At 38.2% G+C, this 22,113-nt stretch overlaps 1 protein-coding gene across 1 annotated transcript in view; it reads right to left on the bottom strand.

Moving 5' to 3' along the window:
* Window positions 1-693: 693 nt before the first annotated feature.
* Window positions 694-22,113, bottom strand: part of ADAMTS3 (ADAM metallopeptidase with thrombospondin type 1 motif 3) — a 191,400-nt gene continuing 169,980 nt past the window's right edge. The window contains exon 23 of the mRNA XM_018570395.1: window positions 694-2,340. Within this exon, the coding sequence (XP_018425897.1) occupies window positions 1,811-2,340 (530 nt within the window). The 3' untranslated portion in view covers window positions 694-1,810. The remainder of the gene's footprint in view (window positions 2,341-22,113) is intronic.

Here is a 22,113-nt window from a genome sequence, read left to right as displayed (position 1 = left end):
TACAGTTATGTTTCACATTGACTTTGTTGCGTTGCATTATTTCATCTTTAATCTTTTACACTGGATTTCTAAACCTAATTATACACATCATTGATGTATAACGTTTTTTGGCTTATCATGGACAATTCTTTCAAGAGAAATTGTTTGTCAAATTTAAAACGAATTATGTTTAAGGTGAAATTAATTAATCAAATTATTGGTTTTAAGCGCCATATTTTATGCAGTAGTTCTGGTTTAGCTTATAACCTATGTTTGCAAAGGACTGTCGTGCAAATTGCTTACCTGCTTTTTAATAGACAGGTAAAAAAAAAAACTATGCAAATGCTACCATTGTAAATATTCAGTAAATAAAATCTATCAAGAAAATCACCTTTTAATAAATATCTTCACTTTTATATTCTATATACAAGTACTTTACAGCTACATGAGAGAGCAAGATTGGTGAAATTGATGAAAAGATGATCTTGGAGACCATGTTGTAAGTATATTATTGCAGTCAGAAGCATTGTGGTTGTGAAAAGTGAGGTGAGTTTTGTAAAAAAAAAAATATATATCTCTCTTCGGTCTATGATTGGAATTTGGATTATTGAGTCCTATTATGGTAAAATGTGCAAAGACTAAATGTTGGTTACTTGTTTCTTTCTCAGAGCTCAAGACTCCGATCCATAGAAAAAAAGGTAATTATGTCATTTCTTTAGTAATACTAGTCTACTTTTCTTTACTTCCTCTGAATATAGAGGTTGTCCATTTCAGTTCCTCCTATATTAATAACTATTGTTGTAACTGCATCTTCCAAATAGAAGATGGAATATTTTCTCTTCAGTAGATTAGAGTCTACTAAATATCTCTCAACCTTCCCAATATGCATCTTCCAAATAGAAAGTGGAATATTTTCTTCTCGGTAGATTAGAGTCTACTAAATATCTCTCAACCATCCCTATTTTGGTGGGACAGTTCTGATTCTTGGATCGCAACGAGGAAGCACTGACTGAGAAATTATGTAGATTTTTGTAAAACATAAATGTAGTTTGGTGCCTATAGGCATTGTCTGGATGAATAAAATTGTAGTCTTGCATTTATGGCATGATTTTCAAATGTTGGAACATGTGCCTACTAACTTCCATTAACTAATGAGTGTATTTTCCTTCCATTCCATCTTCTTTTTTCCAGTATAATATAACCAATACCTAAGTGCTGATAGGAATAACAAATGTACAGTAATAGTAAGCAAAGTGGTTTTAAAAGACATGTTGTGTCTTATCAATTACATGTTCGTGAAGGGTTTATAAATGAAAGTTACAGCACCCTTCTAGATGATGAGGAATGCTTTAGTCAAATTAACATGCCATATAGAACCATTGCATTAGGATTCATGGAAGATTCACCTCGTGGAATGTAAGGCAGATTGTACTGACAGGCAAATAGCACCGGAAAAATAACACAGAACCAGTAAACAATACATGATCAGAAAAAAATGTCAAATAATACTGACTTTGCAACATTCAAACATCTGCACAACAGCTGAGTAAATTGCTCTTTGGGGGGGGGGAGAAGTGTCACCTGGCTTCAAGGGAAAAGAACACTATACCGATTTATGGTTATGGGCCAGTGAATGAACCCATCAATGGCCAGGAATATTCAACGGATCATGAATGGGAAACTTTGTTTTTCCTACAATAATTTCAAGTTACAATTGAAAGCAAAAAACAGTTGTAAATGGACGAATGAGTAAGTGAACCAGCACTTTGCACTTTTTTTAAAGCAGAAAGCACCAATGTGTCCTTTTGCTCCAGTCCTTACACATTTAAGCTCATCTTTCTATCGAGGACAACTGTGAAGAACGTCTCCTCTCTTGAGGCTTATCATTTCTCTTCAGGCTTTTTACTGAAGAAAGAGCACCTGATTTATGTGCATAGATGTTGCTGCTGTGAGTTTCTGCAGATGGAGGAACAGCAACAAGCTTTAAAGTCTTGCTCGCTGCTAGATGGGATCTTCTTAATGCTGAATCTGATGCCTTTGCTCGATTCTCTGTTGGAGACACTAGGCCAAGATCTGAATTGTTTTCTATGGAGGAAAGAATGGTCAAAAGGCTTCTAGCTTCAGATACAGTTTCTTCATTGTCAGATGATAAAGATATGGGCATCATTCCGGCTCTTGATGTGCTGGGATCAAAAGAAAGTTCATCTTCAGTTTCTGCTGCCTCAGTGAGGAATGGGGGTGACTGAGTGCTGCGTTTGCTGCAGGATTCACAGCAGAGCTTGTTGTAGCCAGGTATTGAACAGTATCGTGCAAGCACCTCCATTTGGCAGAATATGGATTTATCTCCTAAGCATGGTTCATCTGAAAATGAACAGAAGCATAAATGATAGCAGTTATCGTGAAACTGTAACCTGAATAAGTACAAAAAACAAACCTGTTATGTGGGTAAATAGATTGAAGCAGAGGCAAAATACTTACAAAGCAACATTAGCAGTTAACTAAGGCCCTGTGGGTTTGAAGGGGGGAAGGAGTTACACAATTACCTTTGATTCCTTGGTAGAGTTGGTTGCATTTAGTAACCCAGAATGCAATGTATCACAAAGTCCTTTTTCTGCAGTTGAAATTGAGCTGTGACATGCATTCAGTTGTCACATTCACTCATTCAAGATGTGCTAACACCGTCATGTGCATTTTGAGAGCATCAGGACTTTGTTTTTTTCTGCAAGTGATAAGATAACTATCTGAACTGTGGGAGAGGTACTCTGTGATATATTTGGGTTGAATCAGAGCACAAAGCTAAGAAGGCTCTTAGTGACAGACAGGGAGAGAAGATGAATGGATAATAGTAAGAAGTCATACAGAACATCACAGGGAAAAGTACCTATTACAGCACAATAGTAACTAGGTACTGTAACTAGCAGAGATAAGAGCAATTATGTCCTTTAAACATTCCTAAATATTCAATGATTTCACAACTAAACAGTATTTTGATAGTGAGCTTTTTTTGCTAACATAGTAAAGAAGATTTCCATGTTTAGGAATTCACATTTCAGTTTTGGTGCAGAAGTGTGTTCCGTTGTGGGCACCAAAATTCTTGCATGCTGCAGTCTGGGTGTGCTTTGCATTGGGTGCAAAGATAGTCATCTTCTAGGCAATGATTCTTATTGACCCATAGTTTTCCAATCTAATGTCTAAGTGAAGTGTAAAATTGAACTTTGCTACCAAGACTGAACTTTCCTGCCTAGCTTATAATTACAAGAGGGAACATGGCAAGTGCGCATGACAAAATAAATCAAAAAAGTTGCCTTGTAGACAAGAGATCCTTCAGTACTTGTAAACTGATCTCAACTTACATTGGGTGCAGTTCAGTACTGTGATTGCAGCTTTGCCAGGTGTAATTTACTATTGGAATCACAAGTCCTCAGCAATGTTTTTTGTTCAAGTCAGTATTCCTGTTCATTAATTCCCTCCATTTATATAACACAAACATAGTATGCAGTGCTTTATGGAGTACATTTTATTTATATTGGCATATATATACAATTGTTTATGCAGTGTTTTACATGCACATTTACAAGCCCTCAAGGAGCTTATAATCTAAGGTCCCTATCTCACATTCAAGCACAGGGAGAACATGCAAACTCCTTGCAGATTGTGTCCTTGACCAGGGACCCTCAGTGCTGCAAGGCAGAAGTAGTAACCACTATGCCACGGTGACACCATTCACATTAGTACCGTCCCTTATACAGTCAGTGGGAGAACTACCAGGGGTGCAGCATTTGCAGCTGTGACTGGGCCTTGGTACTACATCACTGTCCTAAAATCATTAGTATGTATTGTTTTAGAAAAACTGTCACATGACACTGAAAAAAAGTATCGCTAATGGTATTGGCGAGTACTTGAGGAAAAGTATCGATACTTGTTCTCGTCTCAAAAAAAATGGTATCGGTGCATCCCTAGTAAATTTCTATAAATCTTTATTAAAAAAATGTTGAAGCAAACCAGCAGGAGTCAGTAACCAGTGGGCATTATTAATGTCTGCTATCCTGGAACCAACCAGATTATATGTCAGGTAAATTAGTAAGAGCAAATGGAACAAAAAAAAAATATGGTTCAGTACAGAATCAAGTAGGATAGCGCAGAAGAAAAACCAGCATATAGGAGATACAAGGAAGCAGGATATTCAGCTGACAGGTAAGTGTATAAAACCAGATCTTTTCAGGTATATCAGTGACATGAGCAAAATATACTATGTGTTGGAGAAACATATTGGTTCTAGCGGTGAAGGTTGATTTTTCAGGATTTCTAGAGACAGAGGTAGCAGTGAACAGGCTCACTTAAAGCTTAATAAAGCAATAACTGATGGTATTCATCCTAAAGTTCCAGGAAAACTTTATGGTATAGTTCTTGGATCGATAACTGATCTTTTTAATCAATTACTTCTAACAGAAGAAGTTCTCCATGACTGGCAGAAAGTACATTCTGTAACTATCCACAAGAAGGGTAGTAAGGAAGGAGCTGGCAACTACAGGTAAATTAGTTTAACATACTTTGTAGTAAAATAAATGGATAAAATAACAATAAATAAAAATAAAATAAATCAATGAAGGATCAATGACCATTTAAAAACACACATGTTGCTGGGCCCAAAGCAACATGGCTTTACTGAGGGTAGATCATGTTAAACTGATCTGACTGCATTTTTTTGACCATATCACAAATGTTTTGAACCAGGGTGACACTGCGGGCATAGCCTTACCTAATTTCAGCAAAACATTTGATAGAGTTACATATAATGATCCCATAAATGTATACGTTGTATAAGCTTTGACTGTTCCAGTAGCTCAGTGCATGCACAGTTGGCTAAAGGATAGTTATCAGAGTGTAGCTGTAAATGGGGTTCATTTGGAACAGTGACAAGTCTCTAGTGGTATACCACAAGGCTCTGTTCTATTCCTGTTCTATTTAATATGATTGTAAGTGATATAACAAAAGGTTTGGTGAGCAAAGTAGTCTTTTTGCTGATGACACAAAGGTGTGCAATAGGGTTGATATTCCTGTTGGAGTTTGTAACATGGAACATGATTTGGCATTTATGGAGGATTGGTCAAAGCAGTGGAACCTGCAGTTAAACGTTTATAAAAGAAAATAATGCACTTAGGGAACATAATCCTCTAATATAGTACATTATTGGAGTTACCATGTTGGCCAAACTGCAGAGGAAAATTATTTGGGGGTGCTTAGATCAGATGGTTGAACATTAAAATAAGTACTGTGGCCTGGCAGTGGGGAAAGTGAGTAAAATTCTAGGGTGCCTCTCTAGAGTGATCACCAGCAGGGGAAAGGAGATCTTAAGTTACTGTATATATCATTTAGTATACTGGGTCCAGTTCTGAAGAACTTTCTTAGAAAAAGATATTGCCAGGATAAAAAGGATGGGCAACAAAAAATGGTGAACGGTCTGGGGAATTAAACATATCAGGAGAGACTACAGAAAGCTATTATGTACAGTCAAAAGAAAGAATGGAAAGAGGAGACATGATTGAAACTTTAAAATACATTAAGTGTATGAATAATTTTCAGGAGGGCAGCATTTTCTATAAAAAGCTAATATCAAGAACACAGGAATACAATCTAAACTAGCAGGAGGAAAGTTCAAAACTAACCTTCAAAAAGTATTTTTACAGAAAGAGTAGTTGATGCTTGGTATAGACTTTCAGCAGAAGTAGTGAGCCAGTCAACAGAAACTGAATTTAAACATACTTGGGACAAACATAGATCTATACAGAGGCAAAAAGGATTAAAACATAGGAAATTAAAAAAGGGACAGATTTGATGGTGGTCTTTCTTCTGTTACTTTATGTTTCTAAGGGGTATACATGGCTCCTTAGAGCAATAGGAACCAGAGGACACATTTCTAGAAAGTTATTTTTAAAAAGGTGTAAGTGTGGTATACACTCTTCGGTCCTTTGATGTACTTGCATTATCTGGCAAATTACTGTACTATTTCCTTATGTATGTCATTACCTGTATGCATGTATGTATGTACCAATATGTGGCTTGTTACATTGTGGATATGTTCTTGAACTGCACTTGAATTGGAAGCAATTTTAGACAGGCTATAAAAAGGTGAGAATTAGTACAAGCTCTCTTTCTGTACCACTGTTTCTATACTAATTATTTCTAATTGGATACATTCAGTCCATGTAAAGACTTCCTTTAATCAGATATAGGTTGCTATCTGTCTACATTAGAGATCATTATTTGCCTGTAGCATCTAATGTTACACTAAAAGGTAATTTTGTATAAATGTAGCAATGCAATGCACCCACTTAAATTATTTGCTCATATTCAAAAATGAAGAAAATAGAGTTTCCTGAATCAAATTTAATATTAGTAATAGCATGAACATGGATCTAACTTAAACCTAAATATAGGCATTTAAAAAAAAAAACTAAACTAGCTCTCACAAATTCTAAAAGAGAAAAATATATTGTTTTAAACTTGATACTAGGTAGTGAAAGCAGAATTGTAAGTGGCATTTTGTTTGTGAAATCCATATTAATTATGCAGATTTCTGTAAGATTAGCCTATAAAAAGGAATACTCTTTTTTTATATAAACCAAACAAAACAAAGTCAACATTATCCAATAAACTCCAAGATAAACCACTAAACTTAACTAAAAGTGTTATGTTAGTTGAACAAATAATCAGCTATTGATGGGAAATGTATGTGGGTAACTGGAGTTAAAGAGGAACTTCACCCTTATCTTTAAAATGACAACAAAGGCCCGTTTAGAAATGTTTAGTAAATGTTTAGTAATGACAATCTACAAACAGATACTTCTAGATAATTGCATGCTTTGTATTCTTTCCTTCTCCTCCCCATTCTTCGCATAGTCACCATTTTTACTAAGGGCAGGTTACTAGATCTCCCTTTACTTCCTGGAACTTTGGCACATGTGACTTGGACAATTGATCATGCACATCATCTCAGGGGAGGAAAATGCCTTTCCCTGAGATCTCGGGAGATTACAGATGAGATTTTCCAGCAATGCTCTGCTGATGGAACCTTCCCAGGATGCAACACTTGGGCACATTACATAATTTGTGTCAAACTGGACCAGGAAGTGGATGAGCTCTATTTGTAAGTAAATAAAAAATATGTTTGTTTAGCTAATAAACGTAAGATGAGCTGCATGCGGATGTGATGTTTAGTAAAAGGGGATAAAGGTCCACTTTAAGTACTATAATTTAAAGTGCATTTCCACTTTTGCGGCCATATTGAGAAAACACATTTTGTGTTTGTTACATGTTCCCATTCACATACCATAGCTTAAAAATAATTAAATTGCTGCTTGCATAAAACATGCTCAATTCTGTACTGAACTTTGCTCTGCAATATAAGGGGGATGGTTAGGGTAATGTACTGAATAACCCTGTCTGTACTGTGCTGGCAGATCATATTATCAGTTTTAAACTAGATTTGAACACCACCTGTCCCAACAAAGGGTTATGAATCTAGAATTTTGGCTTCTTTCATTGTATTCTAATAAGGGGTATCTTCGTCTGTCAGTAGTCTTTTTATTAGGACAGACAAAGTTTCCTGTTACTGAAATTGATAGAGGAGCATGCAAAGGCCTGCTAAATAGAGATATCTAAAATATCTTCTACTCTCTCCTTCTTCCCCATCTCTTCTTTTAAAAATTATTTTTAGATATGCTGTGTGAATAGGTACATATAAGAAACATATAGTGGCGGTTTTCAATTTTGCCTGAAAAAAGTGCAAATACACTTTGAAAGTCAGATGCTCCTATCAATGCAGATAAGGGTTTGACCTGTCCTGCTACATAAAAAAAATCCTAAAAGGTTTACTAGCGTTCTCTAATCAATGTTTTAAGTTATTAAAAAGGGAATACATCATGAATTTGGGTTCATTTTAAAAATTTTTGTTTTAAATACATATATTTTGTGGTCTTTTTGTGTGTTTTTTTCTGTTTATATAAATTCTTTGTTTTATCAATTAATATTTAATGGGTGTAACCCAAGACACAAGATACACAGAGCATTATAGTTTTTTTTTTTAATAGACGGAGCACAGCAATAGCGATTTTCTTTCAGACTGTCTCAATTTAATAACGTTTCCCTACAAAGCTTACAGAGAAGAAAGAGATGGGGGAAGAAGTGGAGATGAGTCACTTCTGTCGCTCATTTAGTCCCTGTTCACACCTGGGCGTTTTGATGCTCAAAGCTAAGTGCGACAAAACTCTCAACACAAGAAATCCCATTAATTTCTAAAGCTCCTGTTCACACCTGAGAAAAGGTACATGAGCTTCTTTCAGGCAGAATAGACTTCAATGAAAGCGCATTAAAATGTACGGCACAAGCATTTTGCACATTTCTTTGCGTGTTTTGTGTACATTTGTGCATACGTTTTCCTCATTCACAGCAATGCATTTGGATCTGCGAAAATGCACAATCCCTGCGAGGGAAAGACGTGCGTATAAACACGTGTTTTATGTGCAGAAATGTGTGTGAATTGATAGTCTGAGCTTTAACCAATGAGTACTGTAAACAACAGACATATTCAGCAAAGCAGTTAAAGGAGAACTATGGGGTCAGGGCTTTTCCCCATAGTTCTCCTTAGGGTAACGGGAGGACACAAACTAGCGTCCTCCCGTCACCCTAGGCTCAGTATACCGCGAGCTACAGCTCGCGGTATACTGAGACGCCGCAGCCGGAGCAGATGTCGAGATCCACCCAGCTGCCTGAGTGATAGCTGGCTCTGCCTATCTAGTGGCAGAGCCAGCTGTACCCGCCCCCTCCCCTGTCCGTTCCGCCAGTCAGCGCTGGCGGATCGGAGCGGGGAGAGGGGAATCCAGCCCCTCCCCTGTCACGGCAGAGAGCCGTGACAGGATCGAGAGGTGAGCGAACCCGGTATGAGAGGTGAGCGAACCCTCCCGATCTACTGAGCCGACCTGTGACAGTCTCATTGTCACAGGTCGGCTAGAACTATGAGGTGAGTGAAAAGCACTCACCTCATAGTTCTCCTTTAAAATTAGTTTGGTAAACATGAATAAAATTATTTTAAAAGCTTCCACTCGCTGCAAATCATATGCAATTTTTCATAATTACTAAACTAAAAAAAGAAAACATTTTGAAAAATTAAAAAAACATTTTTACTTCTGTCTGTGTTACTATTGGAGAAATCCCTTCCTGTGCTCCCGGGACAGTGCGGAAGGGTAGGTCCCTCTAATGGAATCCCAGAGAGCAGTAAAACCTGACAGGGATTCTAGTCCTGACCTACTCTCTTCAAAACTAAAAAAAGTGTTGGCTATAGATACACTTAAAGTATTTAAAATTGTAAACTGCTGTGGTTACTGTCCGTGGTTTATAATAAAGAATAAGATAAAAATCAGATCAATGTTTGGCAACTATTTATGCAGAAATCCACATGATCCTGGAATTACAAACATTCTTTGAAAATGATGGCTGATGGTGCTGCAACCATAGCTGCAAATGTTTCTCTGCCTTAGGAACTGGCTTTGGATTAACCAATTCCTTACGAATGCACAGATACCAAGTACCTTACATGGTAAGATTACAAGTACTGATACTTTCCCAGTTCCATTGAAAAGAGAGAAAAACTCAAAGTTAGGAGGCAGCAGTCCTTTTTAAGGAGCATTGGCTACGGGGCTCCTGTAATTTGTGCATCCCTGTTTAATTTATGATTTGTATTATATATACAGTACTGTATATATATTAGGGATGAACCAATACCATTTTTTCCAGACAAAGTACAAGTACCGATACCTTTTTTATTAGTGTCATGTGACAGTTTTTCTAAACAATACAGACTAATGATTTCAGAACAGTGGTGGAGTGCCAGGGCCCAATTGCAGCTGCAACCTCTGCGACCCTGGTTGTTCTTGTAAAAATGACAAATATCAGCACAGATACAGGTAATGGTATCTGAACATCCCTACAATTTTTATTTATTCATTGCTCACCAATTTTTATTTTATTATTATTACACTATTAAAGAAAAATGTTTTCCCCCTCATACAAAACAAAACATTTATATTTTGTGAGTTAAGGAGAATTTAATCTAGATTACATATGCAGACAGAATGTCTTTTTAATGGAATTAAATCCTTTTGCTATACAATATGTCAGTACAAACTTAAAGGGTAATTTACAAAGCTGCCGAAGGATCCAGCCATAGCTTCGGCTGATCCTTTGGCTCGCTTCGGTTGTGGAAGCCCTTCGGTTCAGTCGAGCCAAAGGGCTGCTGTACAGGCTATGCACTATAGCCCACACAGCAGCTGAAGGCGGCTGAGAGGCTCAGCTGAGCCGAAGGCATATACTTGGGCTCCACTGGGCCAAAGTGACAGCCGAAGTGGGGAGAACAGCCGGCCTAAGGCTGGCCTTTCGCCCTGCAAATGACAGCTGGGGCAGAGTCAGCTGTGATCTCATGGCTGGCTCCACCCAGTTGAAATGACAGATCAGCATCCCCAAATGACCTGGGGATGCTGAACTGTCATTAAACAATAACAACTGGGCGGAGCCAGCCGTGACATCATGGCTAGCTCCGCCCAGTTGTTATTCATTGTCTGGACCTGCTAGAAGATTCTGGGAGGTGCGGCCAATAGAAAACAGTTGGGCGGAGCTAGCTGTCACTGCTACCTCCGCCCAATTGTTTATATTTTTTTAAATTTTTGTATTTATTTACATTTTACAAATATTTTTTTAACAATTTTTTCCTACTTTTTTCCCTATTTTCTATTCTGCTTGGTACCGCGGAGGTACCGAGCAGAATAGCCAAGCCGAATGCCGTTCAGGGGCATTCGGCTATTCACTCACTGCCGTTTGGCCCCTATGTGAATAGGGGTGAATGGCAGCGAATGAGCTGCCGGAGCTTTGGTTCAGCCGATCCAGTTGTTGGATTGCCCGAGTCGAAGTCCTTCTGCACTTTGGCTCAGCCCAACATGCATAGCATGTTTAGCTGACCAAAGTGCAGCCGAAGGCAGCCGATGTACGGCTGATTTCAGCCGATGTACAGCTGAAATCAGCCGCACTGAGCGGAAGTGAATAGCCGAACGTTGTTAGGCTCACTTCACTTTGGCTGGGTTACTCACTCGGCTGCCTTCGGCAGATTTGTGAATAACAGTTTAACCTACCATGGTGATACTGCTTGCTTTTGGCTACAGTAAGTATGTCTGTACTATAGCTGTGGCAAATTACTCAGCTCTATAAAGAGTGCAAAGTATCAGCCCTGATACAGATACTGGTATCTCAACATCCCTACAATTTTTATTTATTACTCACCAATTTTTATTTTTTTATGATGATTATTATTATTATTATTATTATTTTACCATTGCAGAAAAATGTTTTTCCCTCATACAAAACATACATTTATATTTTTTGTGAGTTGCTAATTTAAATTAAGAGTACATATGCAGACATGGAATAATACCCATTGCTTTACAATATGTCACTACAAACTTAGTTTAACCTACCATGGTGATACTGCTTGCTTTTGGCTATAGTAAGCCTGCCTGTACTATAGCTCTGGCAAATTATGCAGCTTTATAAAGAGTACAAAGATCATGCACATCACTTTCTGCCCTCAAACCACTTTAATTCAATTATGTGAATGATGTGTTTGAACTTCTGAAAATTATAAAGCCCTAAATGTCCTGTTCTAAATTTGTAAAGAATTTTTTTTTTCGAGAACATCAAACATATTGTCAATCTAATATCATATTTACAGCTCAAGGAACCCACTGCACTTACCTTGGAGCCCATCAGCAGCAGTTTTTACACATCCAATCAATTGCTACTTAATGGTTGGCAAGTGCTTTTTCCACTTAAATCTCCCAGCTAGTGGGAATAAACCTGTGCACTTCTAAATCATTAAAAATCTGGAAACTACAGTTTCCAGCATGGGTTGCTCTGTTGTCCATCAAAAAAACAATGCACACCAGATAAAAAGATTGTGTAGTGGTTTGTTCATATTTATTTACAGTCAGGACTAATTAAATAAGATTAAAAAAACAACTTTCTTTCTTTTACAAGTAAATTTTAGATACTACATAAAAAATGTTGTACTTTCATTGTCACCCAGCAGGTAGAGCTCTGGGCTTCTTTTCACATGTATCAGAGTCTCTTTATTTGCTTTGCTTACATAGCTCAGTGACTCATGCTAAAATGTACCCACACAACAGGGAGTCACAGCAGTGACTAATCCACCTTTATCACTGTCTGTACCACCCTCCAGAGGGCCATCCCTTTAAAATGGACCTATCATTAATACTTTACATGCATCTATAGGGCACCTGAACACCTAGGTGTGCTTGTGAATATTCTTATTTTGTATGGTGGCACCATCCAACAAATTACTAAAGCACTCTGCATGAACTGTGGGCAAGCCTATAAGAAGTGAGACATTACCAAACCGCATTATATTTTTAAGCAAAAAAATGTACTTATTTCTGTCTTGAATAAAATATTTGACTGCGCTCTATCATATTACTTTCAGCATATGCAAATGCAATATGATTGTTGGCTATAAGTTGCGTAGTGGATGCCATTGAAGAACATGTATTGTTTTTCAATCAGGCAGACCTTATCTATTAGATCTATTAGGGTCACGAGGACATGTAACCTGATATTGTAAAGAATAGTGTGCATATAAAATTAAATACCATAATAAAAACAAGATTAGCTGATCTAATCTAAGATATGTCTCAAAAAACCACTAAAAACGATATGATTATTATTATTCAGGATTTATATAGCACCAACAGTTTGTGCAGCACTTTACAATGTAAGGAAGACATTACAATCACAATACAATTCAAGACAAGATGATAACTATAGATGGTCTTTAACTACAATGAGGTCAGTACAAAAATTCTGTAATGTTCATAAACAAACTATGTAATAGGTTTGAGTTACATCTATGGATAAGTATTTAAAAGTGTCAGCTTATTATCAGAAATTATATTTACAACTAGCATAGAAGGGAGCAGTATCTTCCATCTGATTAACTGTAACCTAATAACATAAATGCCAAATGTTTCTATTTCATTCTAGATGTTGGTATATACAGGCCTATTCATAAAAAGTGGCACAGCTACAAAATTGTGTTAAATGTACTTGTAATCTAAATGCAGTCATACAATAAATAAAATAAATTAAACATCAGGGAACATTATGTATCCTTATTTAAGCTTTGGAAAGTTCTCTGGCTTTCCATTATGACTTGCTCCATCTGGAACACTGAATTGTTCTAAAGCCACAAACATTTGTCTTTGCAAATTAATTAATTAGTGTTTTGTGGAAAATAGCACACAGGTTTAATAAAACTATGGTATATCTATCTTATGCTAACAGCTGTAAAAGCTCTTAATAAGAAGGGGCAGGTAGCTATGTAAGTGGTCATGACATTAGAATAAACCATAAATCCTGTAAAAATGTACACAACTTTTTTCAAACACAGCCCCAATTCCCAAAAAGTTGGGACGCTATTTAAAATCTACATAAAAACAGAATGCAATAATGTGCAAATCTCATAAACCCATATTTTATGCACAATAGAAAATAGAAAACATATCCAATGTTTAAACAGAGAAAATGCCCCGTTACAAGAATAAAAAAAGGTAATTGTGAAATTGATGGCAGCAACACGTCTCCAAACAAAGTAAGTTGTACTAACAAGGAAGAGCTGGAAGAACATTTTGCAACTAATTAGGTTAATTGGCAACAGGTCTGCCAGACATGATTGGGTATAAAAAGAGCATCTTAGAGAGTCAGAGGGGGTGATTTACTAACCTAAACACACACACACACCAGGTGTGTGTGATTTTGACACAGCAAAACGTATTTATCAACCAAAAAGTCTCTAAAAGCATATTTCCACTAATGCCATATATGTAAAAATCATGCACATGATGCATATATAATGCTGCTTCACAGTTTAGACAAAAATGGTTAGCTCATGCATTTACATTCCTTGCATTCATCAACGCAAGCAACACAACATAGAGCTAATTTACCCAACATCACCTTGGAATTCATTCAGGGCTTTGCACAACACACCTGCTGGGTGTGTACACATTACAAAGGTGTTTAGATTCCACCCATAGATCATGCTGGGAGGGAACACACTACAGAGGTGTATACACATTCGTGGTGTGTTTATAAGGTTAGTAAATCAACGCCAGAGTGTCTCAGAAGTAAAGATGGGCAGAGGTTCACCAATCTGTGAAAAGTTGTATCTAGAAATTGTCGAACGTTTTCAGAACAATGTTCCTCAACGTAAAATTGCAGACTTTAAATATATCCTCATCTACAGTACATATTATCATCAAAAGATTCCAAGAATCTGAAGAAATCTCTGTGCAGAAGGGACAAGGCCAAAACACAATATTGGGTGGGTGTGATCTTCGAGCCCTCAGATGGCACTGTATTAAAAACAGGCATGATTCTGTGATGGACATCACTGCATGGACTGAAGAATACTTCCAAAAATGCAAATTAAAGCTCCATCATGCAAGGAAGAATCCATTTTGGAACATGATCTTGAAACGCCGCCATCTTCTCTGAGTCAAAGCTCATTTAAAATGGTCTGTTGCAAAGTGAAAAACTGTTCTGAGGTCAGACGAATTGAAATTTGACATTCCTTTTAGAAACCAAGGGTGCTGCATCCTCCGCAGTGAATAGGAGAGGGACCTTCCGGCTTGCTATCAGCACTCAGTTCAAAAGCCTGCATCTCTGATGGTATGGGGTGCATTAGTGCATATGGAATGGGTAGCTTGCACACCTGGAAAGGCACCATCAATGCTGAAAGATATATCCAGGTTACAGAGCAGCATTTGCTCCCATTCAGATGACGTCTTTTTTAGGGAAGGCCTTGCATATTGCAGCAGTACAATGCTAAACCACATACTGCATCTATGATGACCATATATGAGCATGGCTTTGTAGTAGAAGAGTCCGGGTGCTTAAATGGCCTGCCTGCAATCCAGGCCTCTCACCCATTGAAAATATTTGGTGCATCTTGAAATAAAAAATATTACAAAGAAAACCCAGGACTGTTGAGCAGATACAATCCTATATCAGGCAAGAATGGGCCAACATTCCTTTCCCAAAACTCCAGGAACTGGTCTCCTCAGTTCCCAGATGTTTACAGAGCATTGTTAAAAGAAGAGGGGACGATACACTGTAATAAACATGGCTCTGTCCAAAACTTTTTTGAGATCTGTTGCTGCTATGAGATTTTCAAATCATTGCATTCTGTTTTCATGTAGATTTTACACAGCATTCCAACTTTTTTGGAATTGTTGTTGTAATAAAGCAGACCTTCCTCCTAAATAAAACACACCTAATGAAAACCGTAAAAAAATAAAGCTTTGTAAGAAAAAAAAATACTGCTTGAAAAATGTAAAAAAATACAGCTGACCAGGCTTCTGCGCACTTCCATGAGGTGTGGGTGATCTCACATTGTATAACCACGGCCTCTTGGGAATTATCAAAATCCCTTACGAATGTGCTTCTGCAGTGTGCAGTGGTGAGGCACTTCCTCCAGGAAGTGGGTAGAAGCCAGACTTGAGGTATTTATTTTCTCACAAAGCTTAAATTTTTTCCTGTGTTCAATAGGGGTTTCCTATTGAGGGAGGATGTGAGCTGTCAGAAAGTGCACCCTGTATTTTCATACAAGAATACTGCCTGTGTCACAGTTCCTTGTACATTGATCCGGCGCCAGGTTTTGCCTCCTGTCTGAGCTGTTCGGTTTCCTGTCAATCTGCCCTGAGCCTAGGTGTTAAAAGGCTTGTGTACCTGTGTTATAGCGGTCGAGCAATGTGTCTCCACGCTAATAGCCGGACCTCTCTGTTTTCTGTGGCATTGCTGTTTAAGTATACCTTGTATTTTGTGTCTTTGCTTGCTCTTATTGTTTTCAGTGTTCTCTTCCTGCTGTGTTTTTGCATCCTCTCTGTTTTCTGTCCGCCTACCTCTTTGGTTTGCTGTGGCTGAGTTCTCTCCACAGCTTTGTTATCTGCTCTGTTTTGTAGTTGCCCCCTGCTCCTGCTTTCTAATTTGACCAATTTGCTCTGCACTATTGTGCACCTCCCTCCTTTTTCCTGTGCATTCCCCTTTGCTGTGGCTGTGTATCTCTTGTCTCTGTGGGTACACCTGTTTTGTGTTCCCTTCTGTTACCTGTTCCTTGGGTCACGAATGTTCCCTCTAGTGCCCTTTTTTCTGTACCTTGTATCCTGTATGCACCCTGTATCTTGTCCAGTGTGCTGTGGTCCTGGAGTGCCCGCTGGCACTGTGCCTGCATGGCTGTGTCAGAGACCCGCAACCCGGGAGCTGCCCCGCAGCTCAACATCCACACCATCAGTGGCTCTGGTGAAGACCAGGCGGCTCCTTAGATCCTGTGACTCTAGCACACCTACGTTTGTTGTGCGGTCACACTGTCCCTACATCCTCAGAGACCTGTATCCTTGCACATTCCTAATTCAGTCACAATATATTGCTCCGCAACACCTGGAGTTTACGATTCCTGGTGCTCCAGTGCCCAAATTGTGACAACCTGCCCAAATACATCATTTACATTTTCTCACCTTGTTTTTCTTTATTCCTGGCTTACAAATTAATTATGGAGGTTGCCTTTTTTAAACACAAGATAGTAGTAACCACTGTTAAAGTAAACACTGAGCAATGAAAAATGGCATTCATCAATTTTCAATAGGTGAATTTGCAGAATGTACACAACTATATTGGATTGGGGGATGTCTTTGGTTGGACTAATTTTGATCCATAGATAAAGATAAAATAGAAGTCTGTAGTATGTTAAATAAGATTAAGTAGTTTATTGGGTTAATATTTTGTTTTTCTTTGAATGAATAATCATATATATTTAAAGCATATCATGGGCCAATGGTATCCCTTTTAGTATACATTTTACATACGTTTTAGTATGTGGAGAAAGAAAGCTTACTCGACCCAATAATGCTACTTATACCCTTATTAACTAACAATGGGCCTTACAAATGTTTGAAGAACTATCTGAGTCAATATGTGAGCCGATTAATTGCTATGGGTAACATAGATTGTATGAGGCTATTATTTTGTAATACACTTTAATGAATTGGGCCCATTGTTTTATTTTGACTTCAGCTATAAGATATTGTAAAATCAAAATAAAATCTAATATCTCAAAATTAGCTCAAATAAGTTGTGATTGTAATGGTTGTAGGATGCATTATATTGATCCATTCACCTGGTCTGCATCTACTGTGCTACACTGTTGCTTAAAACAAATGGAATAAAAGTGTTCCCTGTACAGAAGATAGTAAATACTCCCCTCTCTTTCTGCCGCTGTATGAAAAAGAAAGAATGCCTGAAGACTCTTCTGACACTGACACTTCCAGGAGTGTTGAACTCCTCATCCTCCACAGCACTTAGTTTTTCCTCCCATCGACCTCTATGTCACTACAAGACACGGTGGTCACGTAGGGGTCAGTAAGAGGAACCACTGTGCACAAATGGGGGTCAAGAATGGTTCTTAAGGAGTATTCCAGTATCGATATCTCTCTATCACCGCAGAAATTCAAAGCGCAGGCAGTGAGAGAGATAAGTATTTATCTTTGCAGGCAGCACTTCAATTCACAGTTTGATTTTGTAGATATAGTTGCTTTAAATAAATCCTTGACTTTGCCAATGTTTACAGAAAGCTGTGCCAAATATGAAGAGGTTCGCTATACAACAACTTACTGAGGCGAAACCACAGAACAAAAGCTATGCTCGGGTTGGTCCTTGACATCCCATTACTCCAACAATGGGTGCTGCTATTCTGCTCCTCAAAGTCACCTCTGCCGTTCCGGTGACAATCGTGTGTCACTTCTCTCGGCATATGTCAGCGGACAGAGGTGAAAATGAGGGCTTTGTTGTTGCTCACTTTTGACTGTTAAAATTTGCATATCAGTAACAGGTCTGTTTTGACAGGTTATGTTGCATATCTTGAAGAAAGGAAAAAAATGGGACACAAAGCAGCAGATGGTACTACTATTTTTACTAAAGTCATTCAATACAAGTAAATGTAACTTTAAAAGTTGTTTTTAAACTTTTTTAAGCCACTTTAGGACCAGCACATTACACCCCTTCCTGTCCGGGCCATTTTTCAGAGCTGTGATAGTTTGACTGGCAAGTTCTTTTTATACCATTTTTTTTTTAGACCAGTAGAGCTTTCTTTTGGTGGTATTTAACAACCACTGTGTTTTTTATTTATTTTTTTATATAAAGGAAAAAGGTTTACAAAATAAAGGGAACATTATTTTCCCATGAAATGCAAGGATTGTATGAAACCCCCCAAAATGATCCATTTTTGGAAAGAAGGTGATCTGATGTTTTTCCACAATTCTTTAGAAATGAAGACATATTCCAGTATTGAAGGGGTTAAAACACAGAGCTTGGTATTCTGCACTAGATGCATTAAATTTACAGTTCATACACAACCCTAAATGCCATTCATTTAGGGTTTACATATACTTTAAGTATCATTTTTGGGCAGACTTAGCCTTTAAATTTTACAAACACCAAACAAATTCTCATGCTCTTGTTAAACCAAGCCATAGATTTACAGATGGCTTTAATAATGACAAGATGTTGCCATCTAGTGTTCATTTTGAATACAGCACAGAAATAATAGACTCAAACCATGTTTAATTTTTCACATTTTCTGGCCCTTGCTGGAAAAGCACAAATAAAAATGGTGGTACTGCAAAATATTGGTAAAATATTACATAATGGTGTTGTTGTAAACTTATATTATCTCAGATCATGCACCGATCTTGATTCATGCACACATTTTAGTACAGGAAGGTGACTACATTATAAATAGAGATTCCTCAAATTAATTAAGTTCTAGATGCTTTCTTTTCCCAATTATATCAAGCAGATTGTGCAACATTCTTAACAAAGGTTCCTAACCCTAACCCTAACCCTAAAACCTCTCAGACACAATTATCAGCCTTAAGCGCTGATATCTCTTCTGCAGAAGTAGCCACTATTATATATCACCTCCACAATAATAAAGCCCTTGGCCCTAATGACTACAAAGCCAAATTCTTTTTTGCAGAGCTACATTCTAGAACCCTTAACAATCCTTTACACATCTCATTTGGAAAAAGAGAGGTATACCTGCCTATGGGATGTTAGCATTTGTAAAAGTGCTCTGGAAGAAAAAGATAGAGACCCTCTACCATATCAATCAACATAGGTGCCAAGATTAAAAATAGTAGTTGTACAATAGTTATATGTAGGGGGGTGCATTTTTTTATGTGCATGGGCGGTGTATTATTTTAGATATGGGGAGGTTTATTTTGTTTATGTGTATGGCGGGAGTGTATTATTTTATGTGTGATGGGGTAGTCATGTTTTATGTGTATGGGGGGTGTATTACTTTATATGTGCAGGGGTAGTCATTTTTTTTATGTGTATGGGGGGGGTGTATTAGGCTCCATTCACACCTGTAAGTTTAGGTACAATTAGGGATTCCTGCATCAGGAACTTGCTTTTTCCTGCAGCAGGAATGTCTAATCTGGCTTTTACAAGTGACAGCTGTCACCCATTCAAGTTAATGATCAGGTGACATCAGCTGCATGTAATGGTATGTGATATGATTACATTTCTGATTGTGCATCCAGGGAGAGTGTTTTCTAACCGAAATTAATCATATGCACAGTAAAGCTACCCTGTATACAGATACTGTATGTGAACTGTTTTGTCTCCAAAAATATTTATCATTCCTTGCTGATGACGTGGGAGTTGGGCATTCCTGCTATACTGTTTAACCCAGTGGTCTCAAAGTACTGTCCCGCGGCCCGCGAGCCGGTACTATGTGGCCCGCAGCCAGCTCACAAGTCAGGTATGCGGTCACGGACCGCGTACCTGACTTGTGGGAGCAGCTACATGGTCTGCATCTCTGTTGAATGCAGAACGCATAGCTGCTTCTGTGTCGGCACTCGTTGATTGATTGGTAAAGTCTGCTGCAGACCTCACTAATTAATCCATGGATGGTGCCTCCTCACACAGCCTCCTCCCTACAAAAAGGTAAGCAGGAGAGGGGGCTCTGTATTACATTTCACATGTGTGGGTGCGGGGGGGGGGGTACTGGGGCTGTGTTCTTTTATATGTGGAGGGGGTATGTTTTTGTGTATGTACAGGGGGGTGTATTATTTTATATGTAGAGGGGTAGTATTGTTTTATGTGTATGGGGGGTGTATTATTTGTGCAGGGGTAGTATCTTTTTATGTGTGTGGAGGGGCGTATTATTTATTTGTGCAGGGTAGTATTTCTTATGTGTATGGGGGGCGTATTATTTATTTGGTCAGGGGTAGTATTCTTTTATGTGTATGGGGGGGTGTATTATTTTATTTGTGCAGTGGTATTATTTTTTTTATGTGTATGGGGCAGGGAGTGTATTAGGCTCCATTCACACCTGTAAGTTTAGGAGCAATTTAGGGATTCCTGCATCAGGAACTTGCGTTTTCCTACACTAGGAATCCCTAATTTGACATTTACAAGCGGCAGCTGTCACCCCGTTCAAGTTAATGAACAGGTGACAGCAGCTGAATGTAAACGTCTGCACACCGCATGTAATGTTATGTGATATTACTACATGCGGTTAGAAAACACTCTCCCTGGATGCACAATAGATGTGTCCGGGAATAGTAATTGATTCCTAACCGAATGTAATCATATCACGTATCATTACATGTGGTGTGCAGGCATTTACATGGTGCTGCTGTCACCTGATCATTAACTTGAACGGGGGTGTGTGTGTATTAGTGTCTGTAGTACCAAACCGGACACAGTTAGCTTTTATTTAAAAGTATGAAATTTGGCAAGTGGCCCCCACGGGAGAAATAAATTTGTCGAGTGGACCCCGAGTTAATTGAGTTTGAGACCCCTGGTTTAACCTGAAGGGTGAAACAATTAACCAAAGTCTGCACCTCTGCAACTCCCTGAGTTACATCTCTGCCTTTAGCATGAATGAGAACCAATATACTTCTGACATCCTACTTTCTCTATCCACTTCAAAGCATCTTCATTAACATCTCCCTCTACCTCCCAAAGACTTAATTATATCAGGGCCTGTCTCGATGGTATCACTTTGACATCAGTTTGAGACACTTCAAGATTATTCAGAATTTAATAACATGTACATTTGACCTGCTGACCTGCTTCAAGCAGGGTTTTGTGGCAGGGTTAAATTGTAATTCTTGTTAACTTGCTGCACACATTCCTGGCAAGTTGTAGACCTGTAGAACACTTGCAGCACAAGTTCTAGTTGACACTTTTTGAATCAGTAGCAAATTTTCTTGGTAAGTCTACAGCAAGAGTCCTGCAGGTCTTAGCAAGAGCTCTGCAAGTGTACAGCACTTTTGCAAAGCACGTTGATCTGGAGACTTGCAATACAGAAATGCTGTAATTGTGCAACAAAATTGTGAAGCTTGGTAATTCTAGCAATAGTTTAGCAAGTCATTTTCAAACTTGCATCTCAATTGCTTGCTATCTGGGATCGAGTGAACAAAACCTGTTGACATAGCCGCTAGGATAACAGCACTGTTTAACGCAATGGAGCTTCATTTGCTCAGTGTTGTCATACCATTAGAGAATATGCTCAGTGCTGGCACTTCTACTTGGATTTGGGGGGCAGGAAATTCTGGGATGGTAATATGAAGACAGAACATTGCAATTATGCTAGCACTATGTAACATGAATCTAATATTATTTCCATGACTACAAGTATATTTATTTATATCTGCCTGGGGTTTATTTAATTTGTTTCTATTAATTACGGGATATCCTTGCCCTTTGCATTGTTATAGAGTGTCCTGACAAATATGATAACAGGAATATTTGCAATAATCAAGCCACTTTGGGGTTAATTTTCAGCAGCTGTCAACAAAACACATCTGTGTATGTGAATAAAATAACAATTCACTTTTTTCCCTAGAAAAGATAAAAATGCATTTTGCACCACATACATTGGATAAATTAGAAAAATAGACTGCAGAGCGTTACAGGGACATTCCATTCATGCCAGGATATTTAGGTTGA

Source organism: Nanorana parkeri, unplaced genomic scaffold (assembly GCF_000935625.1).
Source record: "Nanorana parkeri isolate BGI_ZX_2015 unplaced genomic scaffold, ASM93562v1 scaffold1528, whole genome shotgun sequence".
Taxonomy (NCBI): Eukaryota; Metazoa; Chordata; class Amphibia; order Anura; family Dicroglossidae; genus Nanorana; species Nanorana parkeri.
This window is presented reverse-complemented; position numbering and strand designations above follow the sequence as displayed.